This window comes from Phaethon aethereus (genome assembly GCF_964289735.1).
Source record: "Phaethon aethereus genome assembly, chromosome: 1".
NCBI lineage: Eukaryota > Metazoa > Chordata > Aves > Phaethontiformes > Phaethontidae > Phaethon > Phaethon aethereus.
In genome coordinates this window covers 25,566,316-25,580,772 of record NC_138575.1, presented here as the reverse complement: position 1 = coordinate 25,580,772, position 14,457 = coordinate 25,566,316, and the positions used below count along the sequence as shown (strand labels likewise).

The window sequence follows — 14,457 nt, the reverse complement described above, 5'->3', positions numbered from 1 at the left end:
TAGGTAAAGAGTAGGCAAAGAGATAGCAAACAAGGGGTAGAAAAAAGTATCTGTTCCTGCACTAGGATCTGTTCTGTTCCATATTTCCATAAATAATCTGGTAAAAAGCATAAATATTGAGCTAATAAAATGTGGTGGTTACACTGAATTATTCAAGACAGTAAAGGCAAAGGCTGATGAATTGCAGATGCAACTTCTGGTACAACCTCTTGGGCAACAAAGTAACTGATGAGATTCAATGTAAATTGATTTTAGCAGAGCACAGGGTGAGAAAAAAAACAACACTAATTTTATGTACACAATAATAGATAATAGACTCAGAACTGAGTGTTACCCTTCAATAATGAAACATGAAGAGGCACAACAGCTGTTTGAAAATGTCAATTCAATGGCTGATAGTGATCAGAATTCAAAAATCAAGTATTAGTAGTTTTTTGGAAAAGACTAGAGAGCCAAATATCATCATGTCACTAAATAAACCTATGATGAACTTATGTCTTTATTATTATGCAGTTCTGCATGCCCCCTTTTCAAAAAAATAATAAAACTAAGAGACACAAAGAGAAAGGGAACAAAGACAATCAAAATATAGTAGGACCTCTGTATCACACGTGACTAAAGAGTACTCCTCAGTCTACAGCCACTGAGTGGGGATACGATGGAGATATAGAAAAATGAATGGCAATGTCTTCAAATAATAATTATGTAGCTGCACAGCTGGCCACTAATTGGAGTGTGTTACCATACACTGCAGTTCTAAGGATTGGAGCATTGCTTGGGGAAAGCCAAAGCTAATATTAAAGAAAAATAGTTTGTATGGTAGGCGACTGCTTGACGAAAAATTTCCCCAATGCTAATCTTCATATTTTATTATTTAATTAAAAAGTTCTTTGAATGTTTAAGACAAATGATCTACCTATAAGATTTCTTTTGTATTAACTGGAAATAGTATTCTTTTATTGCATACAAACCCATTGATCCCAAAAGCTCAAAACAGCTGCTAATGTAGCTGAACAAATCTAGTATCTGCAAATGCCTCTGTGGTTTACAAGCCTATAACTCTCACAAATAACACTTCCTTCTTGTAGTACACACACTGCTACATGCACATATACATTCAAAATGAGATCTCCAGTTTAGGTCTGTGAATACATCTGCATTTCTGAAGTTCAAAAGGAGGATGCTCGAGTGACATGGAACATCTATTATAGCTTAATGAATCACTTGTATAATACAGAGTGTGAAGGTATAAAAATTTGTGATTATGCAACATCAAAGACTCTAATTTCCCCGGTGAGAAAATTCAGATCTGACCTTCACTTTGTCCTGTTTTCTGTGAATATTATGACAGAGTCTTTCATAGCATGATTAAGAATGGATTTCTTTCGCAAAGTAGTTCAAGTGGAGTGCAACTGATGTGATAGCAACTGAGCAATTTTTTGCAGCCTCTGTTATGTCCAAGATGGAACTGGATGATTATAAAGATCCTTTCTGGCCCTAAAAGCTACAAGTCTATGCAATAGATATTGACAAAATTCTCCATATGGGCACCTAAGTGAAAAAGAAATATTTGATTTATACATCTCATTTTATTTCACTCAAGTTACCGCACCTCACCCCCACAAAATGATGCTGGAAAAGAATTAAGATTGTCAAGTCCAACAGAAGAAATCTAGGAAGTGTTGGAGTTAAGGTGAGCAATTTGTCAAAAGAAACTTTCCAGTTTTAAAGAAGCTGTAATGAGAAAAATGTTCTCAGCTCCAAGTCAGAAAGGGAACAGAGACAAGGTCAGAAAGCAAACAAACTGTTACTGACATTTATTCAGCTTGTTGAAAACCTGGGTTTAAATCTTTGCTCTTCCAGATACAGACCAAAGATTTACTTAAACACAATCTTTTTTTTTAGCTGAGGACCTCCTCACTAGCCTCTGTAGGTCCCCAATCCACTCTGTATACCACTCCATTTCTAAACCCATCAGTCCCCGGACTTACCTCTAGCCTTTGGCTAGAAGTTCAACTACAGTGCTGATGAAGTCTTGATTACAAAGCAAAAGGAGAAACTTTTAACTACTTTAATATCTCTCCTCTTAAACATCCAGGGCATACTTAAATAAGACCACCACAGTATTAGGAGCTTGCAGTGTCATGTGTACTTGTCACACAGCTTCTGAAATCAAACCAGTTTTGCAGTCAGGCAGCAACAAAATTTGCTCCAGACACAGCCTTGCATAGATTTTAAACCCAGAAGAAGATAAGGCATACCAGAGAAGTACCAGTACATCTGCCTCTGGGCACAACCGCTGATCCTTACACTACAAATGATTATTACTCCCATTCATTCCTCAGAAAACCCATGTACAGTTGTTTTTGTTCCAGCATCAGTGTTAAAATGCAGTTATATGGCAGAGAGATGAAGATCTCCAGTATCAGTGACATAAGGAAGATGTGAGGTTCTTAGACAATATAGATGTAGAGACAGGTAATACGTGAATATTTATGTATTTAATTACACATACAGCTTGCTGTGTGGTGCTTGGGAATCTTCCTTGTGTGCTCTGATAGCAGCTACGTTACTAATAGCTCTGTTCATCCTGCTCTGCCCACGGGAATGCCTTTATGGCTTCCATGTGTCAACATCTCCTTTGTCTAATTACAGTTGAATAAACTGTCGTTTAAGTATAGCCAGCGATGCCATGCACAAAATCTGTAAAAAACTGAGTGAGAAGAGAAGTTGAAGTTGCTGACCAGCTCAGGAGGACTCCATCTTCGATTCTGTGTCTGGAGTTGATTTCAAATTGATCAAGTAGCATGGCTTTTTTTCATGAAGATTGAAACAATCCAGTATCGATTCATTTATTAACTACATTCAAATATGAAACAGTTAATTCCCTGCATGAGTTAAGAGAGCTTCAATTTCAATGAAAATAAAATAGATGTTCATTTCTGAAAATCAGGAATAAATAATTGATTCCTATAATTTCTTCCTATGGCTTCAAAACAGAATCTTGGGGTGTAAGTCTGGAAGCTTATATTGTTTTTTCCAATACAAAATTTCGTCATTTACGATGAATTCTGAAAACAAGGTCTTCAGAAATAAAATAGCTACAAAACACTTGGGCAAACTCAGTTGATTTCTTTTAATCCAACTGAAATAATCTCAATAAATAATTTAAATAGGAAAACTACTGCAAATTGGTTTAATTTTCCCAATTACTTTTTGTTTGCATCTTTCTCATATCTTTTTTATTTTTAAATAATGATTATAAAGAAATAAAAGAGAGAAATTCTTGCCTGAACATTTTGAAATGGATTCTTGTTACTGTAGGATTCACTGAAGTATGTGAAATCATCTATGCTAAGCTGAAAAACAAAGAGAGTAGATTGGTGAGAAGGGGCCACAGCATCTCACTTAAGTACAGATTTGCACTCGGCATTGGTGAGAGAAAAGGAATTAATGTTACATACTGTGTCTTGCAGGAACAAGATGAGGTTTCTTGAATTCTGGGTAAAAACAGGTTGCAAGAGTACAGTCAGCTCCTGTGCTGAGACAACATGTCCTTCATGCAAAGCACTGTCTGGATTCCACTGTGATCTACAAAGAAAAAAATTCTTTTCTGTAAAGTTTACTGCCAACGATGACACCTCTTCTTTCTTTAAATATGCAACAGCAGGTAATGATATCATCATCTTTGAATTAAGATCAGGTTTACAGTTCAGTTTACTTTCATTCTACTCAAGAGGAAAAGAACTTGCCCATTTATGCCCATATCACATCAACCGTGTTACAGCAGGAATGGTACTGGTCCATTAAGATAACTGTCTCTCTCCACTTTCTTGTTTCTGTACAACAGCACAGTTGCACCTTTCAAAAAATTTCAAAAAATTAGCTACTAAGTGGAATAAAAAGAATTTCTTGAAAAACCTTCAGAGAGAATTCCCAAAGGGAATCCCAACTCCCAAAACTGCCGTCAGACATCTTGATGGCCAGCAAGGAGAACTCAGGCCAGACCACAAATTGTCATAAAACAACACATCTTCACAAAACTTTTGTTAAGTTTAAGTGGCTTTTCAGTGTTATTGTAAACAGCGTGTTATCTCCAAAGATTTTCATGATGAAGGAACCACTCTGCAGAAGCAGCTCAGAAAAGCCACCTTTCCAGAAGCAGGAGCTCTTCTGAACAGAACGGTTCAAAACACCAAGGAAAGCTTACGATTCTTTTGCCAACCTGTCATTATGAGGAATGGACAGAGAAATAACTCATCTGTTTAGTTTTACTACTACAAAAAACAGTTATGGGCAAAACTAGGGGTGGCATTATTCTTTCAATAATTGGGATTTTAACAGTATGCAAAGCCAATAGGGATGACATTTATTATGAAAATTTTGGTCCTAGGCATCTTGACTAAGGTAATATTGTGTGTTTTCTGTAGAAAACCCAGAGCTTGAAACTTAATCTCCCACCTCCCCCAAACACAGATCAGTTGCTAAGGCCTGAGAAATCAAGTATTCCAGACCCCTTAAATGGTTCTCATTACAAAGAATAAAATATAGAGAATTGCTGCGTGCTGTAGCATCAGCTATTATATGATTGCAATTTGGTGAAGTTGAGAAGCTTATTAAATTTTCTAACCCAAAAGCAATTCGAAAATGATCCTTCCACAGCAAGCTTTTATGAATGAAAACAACCTCTGCAGTCTCTTAAGATGGGTAATAAACACATAGGCGGGGTTCAATGTTGTTTCTCAGGTAAGGTGAATCTATATTTCACTTCAAGACTTCCCAGTACTTCCCATGAAGATTGCCAAGAGTGAATCGAAAGCCTCCAACTGCACCCACGGCAAAGATAAAAACAGTGCAGTTCTGCAATGCCGGGTACCTAGATCCCTTCAGGGTTTGGGGTTTGGGACAGTGTTAGAGCAAATAGTATATGTGGAAGACTCTTTCAGGATAACATGCTGCAGATGTTAAAATTAAATTCTACTACATCTTCTCTCTGCCACTTTTCAAGCTTTAGAAGTAAACCCTGCTGTGCAGAAAAGAATTTTTTCCCATTTGGTAAAAATTATCATTTGATATTTTCTTAGTTTTGCTCAGCATCGTCACTTCTTTGTCAATTTGTGTTTGGAAATCCCTATTAATTTGTATTTATGAAGCCAAACAACTTAGAAATTGTAACAGAGATTCTAACAATTGTAACAACAACAATTGTAACAACTTTTCAGAAAAATCAAACCTCACAATCTCAAATATTTAAGTATAATATTTAAAAATAAGATATTTGAAAAGACAAAAACTCCCCAAAATTCTGAATGACATTCAGGACCTGACTTTCATACTGACATTATGCCTTGCATGGCCATGCCAAAATGCTAATGATATTAAAGGAAAAGAAGATAGATTAAATTAAGAGATGTTAAAAATTGGCTTATGTGAAAGAAAATTATAGTGAATATGTTGGTATATTTATTTTAAAAACTAACTAGATAAATCTATTCCATGTCTAATATTAGAAAAAAATGAAGATTCTGAGAGCTTTTGAGACTAGCAATTAAGAATAAAAGGTAACAGAAAGCACATGAAACAAAACTAAGTTATTTACAGCAGCACAATGGCAAAGGCTTTTGTCATGAACTCAAAACCTCAGAAATTTAATGATCCTGTTTTAAAGCAAACTTGCTTCTAAGGTATTCCCTGTTCCTTGAACCAGCTCTTGCTAGCTATTTAACCTTGAAAAGCACCTTTTGTGAGACTCTCTAGCTTCCAAGCAGTCAACTTCAATAACTCCAGCATCATCATTAGAAAAATAAATCTACATCAGTTGGTTAATAATTCTATTATAATGCAGCATTTGGCTAGTACTTATATTCATCATATCATACACACTTTTTTTTTTTGCTTCTTTTAAACAGCTTGCTGTGCACTACCCATGGCAGTAGGCAAGGCTACACCCTTCATTGAACTGGCTGCTACTGTCAGCTGGGTGCAACAATATCCTCACCACGGTTCAGAAGGGCAATGTCAGTATGTTTTACTAGCTGGTTTACTGTGAACTGCAGGGTGAAATGGAGATACGTGACTGCCACAGACAGTACATCGTGGGTGAGACGAAGGTATGCTTTACTGAATGCAATGAACCTGTCCATCCCTTTGAACTCTTCACCTCAAGCAGGCAGCGAGAAATCAGTACAGGACGGCATAGAAGAAACAGGCAGTGGGCCAAGACATGTATTGATTGCTACTATTGATCGCTCACACAAAATTTTATGTCCAAAGATGCACAGCCTTGTGCAGTCATCTGCATGCCATGCACATCAGACTTAACGTCCCCACCATAGAACCATCCTGGGGTCCTCAGCCGTGGGGGCTTGTAATGACGAGCATCTCTGCTAATGTATGCGCTTTCCCGCTGGCTAAAGAGGAGGAAATGTAAAACACAACTGCTCTATTTCCTCCAATAGCCAGAAAATGCACTAAAGAAAGAGAGGAAAGAAAGCTTAGCTTGGTATTTTTCTTCTTTCTTGTCCCTAACTGCTCTGGCATGACAACAAATTTAAGCATACAGATTTTTCTCTGACAAGTGCTCTTTCCAGGTAGAACTGAGATTTGAGCCAGTAGTTTTGATGGAAGTGAAGACTTCAAGATTTTTTGTATCTGGACTCCCAGAAGGGCAGACAGTAAGATAACAGGACTTCTGTCACCCTAACTTGTGAGCTTACATTCTTGCTTTGTAGCTGGCTTCTGAACTCTTTCCTACAAGTTATTCTTGTATTTTCTCTTTCAGCCACCTCATGATTACCATGTAAGAAATAATATTTTCTCCTGCACAGCAGAAGTAAACAAGCTAATTAAAAAAAAATTGGAAATGACCTTCAAATACCACTTTTACACACAAAGCTCACATGTCACCATTACTAGTAGCAGTAATAGAATGAAAACTCATGATTATAGGAAAAAAATTCAAAAAGCTACTCAAGCGTGTTATGCTAGTACATGGTATCTCCATAGAAGTCCAATAAAGTTACAGTTAAAACAATTTTCTCTTTCCAGTGTATATGCTTTTTTTATTCCACTTCCAGTAGATCTTTCAGCAAATTCCTTGCAGTTTTAAGAAATACTGCAAATATACTATTTGGCAGAAATGCCTTCTCAAAGTCACTTGTAATCTGTATTTGCCAGAAAAGGATTCACTTCCCAGTATAAGCATAGCATAAATGAAGGTAGTAATATATTTTCAATGACTGTAAGCAAAAATAATTCCTAAAACAAACACATGAGGGGGCAATCACAAAAGCTAATTTTAATGAATTTATTTCCTTGGGCTCCCTCTCTAATCTATGGAGGGAAAGACGTTCTTCTGAATATTGGTTCAAAGTGGATAAATCATGTTTCTTCTGTGAATCATATGCAAAGTGAACCTTTCCATCTCTACTTTTGAAAAGCAACCAGGAGATATTAGTTTAAAGGCTAATTTAAGATAAAGGTTAATTTTTTCAGGCTAAAGTTATCTGGAGAATGTCCACTGATATATTACTATTAATTTCTGAAAAGCAGGACACTGTGACCTACTGAGTGATTCCCACTTCATATTTTTCCTGAGTTCAACAGAGACAGACTGTTGTTTGGTAGAAAATACTTATTCTTCTCAAAGTACAGATCTGCATTTTTCTTTCTAGAGGAAAGAGGTATTTGATTTACTAATGCCCCTGTAAGGATTTATATCACACTTCCTTTATGCTTTGCACACTGCATGTGTTTTTCAGTTGCAGGTTTTACCTGTATCTGACATCCAACGTTATCTTTAATAGCATGATTACAGAACAATAATAATGCATGAAAGAGATACTTTAAAGTGTTCTAATATAGCTGTTCTGAGATATGGCTTTACAAACACTGGCTAGTTCTAAAGAAGAGCAAAATGCATTATCCTTCAACTATTCAATATCATATCCTAACAGATAACCTGGGAGAGGATGATGGAATATATCCATGAATCTCAGCTTCTGTTGATCAGTGAATCACTGAAGTATTAAACTGGTGGAACATGTTTCCACACAGTGAATGAAAATTCATTTGTAATTGCTGCACTTCTTTAGTTACCCTTCCTCAAACTTTTAATTGTAGTTTCCAGACTTCATAAGCCTGTAGATCACATACTGCAAACCTTGCGTCACTGCAAAGTACCAAGATGTAAAGCATGAGCTTTAGGGGCTGGCAGGGCGGGCAAAGGGCTGGCAAACAAGTGTAACTGTTACTCTTCCTTTATTTTAGAAAATAACATAAATCTCCTTTTCTGTTGCTTCACTGACTTTCACCAGTCTTCTCTGTCCCACAAGAACTTCTCCTTTCAAAAATGCAAAGGTCATGGTAGGAGGAACACTTCTTCCAGAAAATGTTCTATTCCTGGAAACATGAAACTGGTTTAATCAGCCCACTATCCTGTTTTTCTTGCTCTAGATTTGTATAAGCCTGAACAATCAGCAGTAGAACAAGTTGCTAATTGCATCTTGGTGGAAAGTTTACTGTTATGACCACACTGAATTAACTGATAAGATTTTACTTATATTGACAACAGGTCTGTTGTTTCTATAAACTAGGAAGTAGGACAAAGGAGCACTGATCTTTGCTTAGATTCTTAGGATCACTTTTATCTAAGAACAATTCTTTCCAACATTTACCTTGTTTTTAAATACAGAGGTTTAGTATTCATACATGTGCCTGTGTTGTATAGAGGTGAACAGATTAGAATCATAGAATCATAGAATAGTTTGTTTTGGAAGGGACCTTTAAAGGCCATCTAGTCCAATCCCCCTGCAATGAGCAGGGACATCTTCAACTCGATCAGGTTGCTCAGAGCCCCGTCCAGCCTGACCTTGAATGTTTCCAGGGGTGGGGTATCTACCACCTCTCTGGGCAACGCATTCCAGTGTTTCACAATGCACACTGTGAAAAAGTTCTTCCTTATAACTAGTCTGAATCTACCCTATTTTAGTTTAAAACATTACGCCTTGTCCTATAGCAACAGGCCCTGCTAAAAAGTCTGTCACTATCTTTCTTAGAAGCCCCCTTTAAGTACTGGAAGGCTGCAATAAAGTCTCCCCAGAGCCTTTTCTTCTCCAGTCTGAACAACCCCACTCTCTCAGCCTGTCCTCACAGGGCAGGTGTTCCATCCCTCTGATCATTTTGGTGGCCCTCCTCTGTACCTGGTCCAACAGGTCCATGTCTTTCCTGTGCTGAGGGTTCCAGAACTGGACACAGGACTCCAAGTGGGGTCCCACCAGAGTGGAGCAAAGGGGCAGAAACACCTCCCTTGACCTGCTGGCCACGATCCTTTGGATGCAGCCCAGGAGACAGCTGGCCTTCTGGGCTATGAGCACACACTGCTGGCTTTTCATCCACCAGAACCCCCAAGTCCTTCTCGGCAGGGCTGCTCTCCATCCCTTCATCCCCCAGCCTGTACTGATACTGGGGGTTGCCCTAAGCCAGGTGCAGGACCCTGCACTTGGCCTTGCTGAACCTCAGAAGATTCACATGGGCCCACTTCTTGAGCTTGTCCATCCCTCTGGATGGCATCCCCTCCCTCAGCCGTGTCAACCGCACCACGCAGCTTGGTGTCATCTGCAAACTTGCTGAGGGTGCACTCGATCCTACTATGTCATTGATGGAGATATTCAAGAGTATTGGTCCCAGTACAGACCCCTGAGGGACACCACTCATCACCAAACTCCATCTGGGCATTGAGCCATTGACCACCTCCCTCTGGATGTGACCATCCAGCCAATTTCTCATCCACCCAACAGTCCATCCATCAAACCCATGTCTCTCCAATTTAGAGAGAAGGATGTTGTGGGGGATTGTGTCAAAAGCCTTACAGAAGTCCAGCTAGACAACATCGGTAGCTCTTCCCTTGTCCACTGACATGGTCACTCCATCCTAGAAGGCCACTAGGTTGGTCAGGCAGGACTTGCCCTTGGTCAAGCCATGATGGCTGTCTCCAGTCACCTCCCTCCCCTTCATCTGTCTTAGCATAAATTCTGGGAGGATCTGCTCCATGATCTTCCTCACAGAGGTGAGGCTGGCAGGTTGGTAGTTCCCAGAGTTCTCCTTGCTACATTTTTTAAAGATGGGTGCAATGTTTCCCTTAACATTTTAAGACAATTAAGTATTTTTAATATAAAAAAGCCTTGATGTTGAGACATCCATTTATTTCTTTTGGGATGGGAGGGGGAAGTCAAAATTACCTAATCAAACTTTATCAGATTTTGCAGGTTCATATATGTTGTGGCTCCACAGGGACCAGAGCTTCCGTTTCTGGAAATGCTTAAGAGATGGGTAGACATGTCAAAGCTAGTATTAACTACTGCAAGGAAAAGGATGCTATGTCCAGGATACATATGAAACAAGCACAATCAACACCTCCTACACATCTGTTTTCTGTGGCCCTCAACATTACAGCATCACATATGAAAAACCAGAAAAGTAGCATGCTTGTCTATATAGCACTATACATGGAGAAAGATCTCCTGAACTACTGAACCAATCTAGTTCCTGACATTCATAAAATTTCTGAATCCTCCTATTGATGTCTTAAAATTACCACATTAAGAAGCAACTCAAAAAGAAAAGAAAAAAAAACATTAACAAGATTTAGCTCTCAGACTTAAATCTTACTTGCCTAAATACAGAAGATTTGCACTAGAATAAATGAGAGCAGAATTTAGTCTAAATCTCTTCCTAGTGGCAGCTAGATAATTCACAGTGTCTCAAATGTGTTGAAGAATGGCTCAAAGCCTCATGAAAGGCAGAGTGAATCCAGTGCAACTAGCTGAAAGGATAATTACCTCCCCAGAAGACTTTGGTTTGGTTACTTTCCCAGTTTACAGAAGTCACAAGGAAAGCTCTAGGAACAAAACCAATGTGTATGCCCTGCAGAGACAGCCTCGTGAATAAGTGGTGCATAGTTCTCTGACACCTTTACATATCCAGTATTCCACCTGAAGCTACTGCATTGCCCAAGCTGCTCTATTTCTGGAAAACCCAAGTATTTACATAAAATCCTTAAAGTCTGCATGAATAAAATTCCTGGCTGGAAAAAAGAGGTGTATATCTGGCTCTTTCAAGACAGGTTCAAAGTCTTATTTCATAAGTGTATGCAAACCCCTGAATGAACGTGTCTTGCTGGATCTGTCAAGACTGTTGCTGTCTGTTGACTGTTTCTAACAACGGATGTCTATACATACAGCAGTGTATTCTACTAAAAAAACTGCATTAAAAAGAACGTTAAATTGAAAAATCAGCATTCAGGAGTTAGGAAATGCAAGGATTAAGGTTGCCCACAGAGTTTTTGGTCAGCTCCTTTTTGTGAGATTGCCTTATGCTGTGCCTTTAAGTCACGACATCTCTAACAGTGGAGTTCAAGGTTGCCTTAGGGTGAATAAAGCATATCTGCTTCAGATTTGAAGAATATGGGTTTTATTTACTTCTTACTGCCCAGCTTAGAACACTAAAATTATAAATAAAAATGGGTAAATTAATCTGTTAGGGTGTTTGACTGCTGAGAGGCAAATTTATTTATTGGGTAATTTTTTTTTGCCCAGAGGTTATTTACCACAACTGATGATATACAATATATTCTGCACGCACGCACAGAACAGTAGCATAAGTAGAGATACTCTTTTATTAGGTTCCTTACCTCTGAGTTGACCAAAGCAGCATCGGTACATGGTCCACTGACAGAGACATTTCCAACAGCGCAGCGAGGGTGCACAACAGCGGGGCTGGAGCGGCAGAGTAGATCTGCGTCATGACTCCAGGCAAGTTCCCACGTAACTGGCCAGCTGCAAAGGAAAGTCCGAGTGTATACACAGCTGCACTTTCCGGTTCAGTTGCAGCTATATGGATTCAGTCAGGCTGCTGGGTGGGGTTGCTCTATAACGACAGTGGGCATGTTCAAAACATGGACTTCCTTAATTTGAAGTTGGGAGTTATGCATATTTTAAATAACTTTCAGTTTTCTGATTTAAGCAGCTCATAAAACTCTCCGCAGTATAAGCACAGACAGATTGCTCTAACATTCTAGTACAAGGGAGAGTCATGAAGTCCAAACTCCTGTCCTACTGTTTTCTAACTCCCTGATAACTGCAGGCTGATAACAGACTTGCTCAACTTCAAAATGGAGTTCATAGGAAAGTTTTCTGTACTGCACAAAATGTATTCTGCAGAACTGCTATCTTCTTCCCCTGCTACATATTATCATGTCCCTCAGCTTAGCTCTTTCACATGTATTGAGAGCTGGTGTCACACATTTGGGTGTTGACAGGTTTGAAATCTGCAGTAAATCTATCCATTGCAGATTCCAGCAAGAAGGAAGAGAGTGAGAAAATGGTATGTTTGGAGTGTATCCACTGAAACATGGAATTGTTCAGCTATCTTTTGCATGGAGCAACGCTGTCCAAAAAATAAAAAATATCAAAAGTCAGGAGCAAATTATAATCACTTCAGAACCTGACGCGACTTCAGTATTTCACAAGTCTCATGCAAGATCAAAATAGTCAAAAGAATTTCTTCATGCTGGGAAGCAAATTCCTTCAGCATACTTTTCTGTTCCTGCCAAGCACTGAGCTGTTTCTACACCTTGTGACTACATTAGGCAGCAGCAGTCCCTCAGCACGTGGTCGGCACAGGGCACGGGTGCCTCTTCACAATCAGAACAAGATGTTCGGGATAATACACCAAAAAAATTGTTAGCTATGTTAAAACAAGTTGTGATAAGGGAAAAGTAAGGAAGCACAATGAAAATTCTAAGAAAAGATATAAACAGATGTCAGAAGACATGCAGTTCTGAATCTGAGCACACGTGGCTTGATTAATGAAATCCATTTGCCTTAGCTCACAGCCTACTGTTGCAGTGCTGTTGTCTAATGTAAGGCAATTGTTTCATCACTTCAATGTGAAATCAGATCTCTGAGACAAAAATAATAATTTTGAGGGAAGTAATAAACCCGATCATCTACATGTTCCTTTTCTTCTCCATGTAACTTTACGTAACACTGAAGTTAACCCTTTAATTGCTCTTTTTCCTCTTCTCCTCAGAGATAGATTAGAAATGCTTCATATCCGTTTTCACAAGCTACTGTCTGTTTGTCTGTTTAAGGGAGCATACCGGTAATACAGCAATCCAGAGCACAAAGACAGGCATAGAACTGGGACACCCTAAAGCAAATTTAGTATGAATTGGAATAACTTGGTCAACGCAAGCAACATACTTTGTAATTCTCAAAGTGGTTGACTTTGCCATGGCATCTTCCAGAATGTGAGAGATGTAGTTTCTCACATAACTGTCCAGAATAATCTTGCCAGTTTTTGTGTGCACCTCCTACCTGCAAAGCCAATCGACTGTAAGTCTTCCTGTATGCTTACAATTAACATTCATGTAAGAAATGAAGACAAACTGAAGGTCAGCATTATATATATCAAGAGCGCACAATGTGGTTGCCACAGAATACTAAAGGAATCACAGAATTTCCAGAAAAGTTTTCAATTTTGCAGAACCTACTAGATTTGCATTGCATTTGGCAGTCTACAGAAACAGTGCATTACTACTATATTTCTATTCCACTAAGCCCGTGCCTTCTTAGATTGTGATTCCTCTCATCCTTTAGCTTGCACAATGCAGAGATCCTTGCTTTGTGAAATAGAGCAAGAAAGTAGCCTATCTTACTATTCTAACACAAACCAGTGAAGAGTAGATTCTAGTGGGTCTCCTCCATTACTCATACAGTTGATAAATATGATCAACACTGCCAGGACTTCCACATCGGAATAAACCCTCAACAATCTGATCTGAATGTATAGAAATCAAGACCAACAAATATATAGTGGTGTAAAAATAATATGTTGTAACCTGACAGGAAGATCACCATGATAGCAAATGATTCATTACTAAATATTTGACAATTCTATACTTCTTAAATTACTAGTGCTGAATTCTGTTATTACAGAGCACTTTTGTAGGACTAAATCATTTACATCGTTTCAAGAATTCCACTGCTGGCATGTGGAACTTCTTTTACAAGTCCATACTCAAATGCTGACACTCTGGACAAAAAGCCTAAGTCATGTAAGAGATTCCTGGCTTCTTCCATCCGAAATGGCTGACAAAGTAGGTTAATGACAACAAAAGAGAAGATAATACAAGAGAGAGAATTAGGAAAGAAAGGTATATTGTCCCTGTCTCTTTCCAGCTGGTAATATCTCAAAAACTAGATGAACCCTTGGTTTGAGCTGGATCTTTTGATGAGTATTTGCACACACTAATGAAATAACACCCAAGTGAGATGGAGCACAGTTGGTGGGTATACTCTCTGTATTCTGCCTTATAGAAATTGTCTTGATGCTTTTTGAAACAAAACCACATTGTTTTCTCTCAGATAACCATATTACTTATGAAAAAAACTTTTA

At 38.5% G+C, this 14,457-nt stretch overlaps 1 protein-coding gene across 1 annotated transcript in view; it reads right to left on the bottom strand.

Moving 5' to 3' along the window:
- ATP6AP1 (ATPase H+ transporting accessory protein 1) overlaps positions 1–11,864 on the bottom strand; it is a 62,487-nt gene extending 50,623 nt beyond the window's left edge. Inside the window, exons 1-3 of the mRNA XM_081996743.1 lie at positions 11,690–11,864; positions 3,465–3,591; positions 3,291–3,359 (exon numbers count right to left, since the gene is read on the bottom strand). Coding sequence (XP_081852869.1) covers positions 3,291–3,359; positions 3,465–3,591; positions 11,690–11,802 — 309 coding nt within the window. The 5' untranslated portion in view covers positions 11,803–11,864. The remainder of the gene's footprint in view (positions 1–3,290; positions 3,360–3,464; positions 3,592–11,689) is intronic.
- Between the last annotated feature and the right edge of the window lie 2,593 nt (positions 11,865–14,457).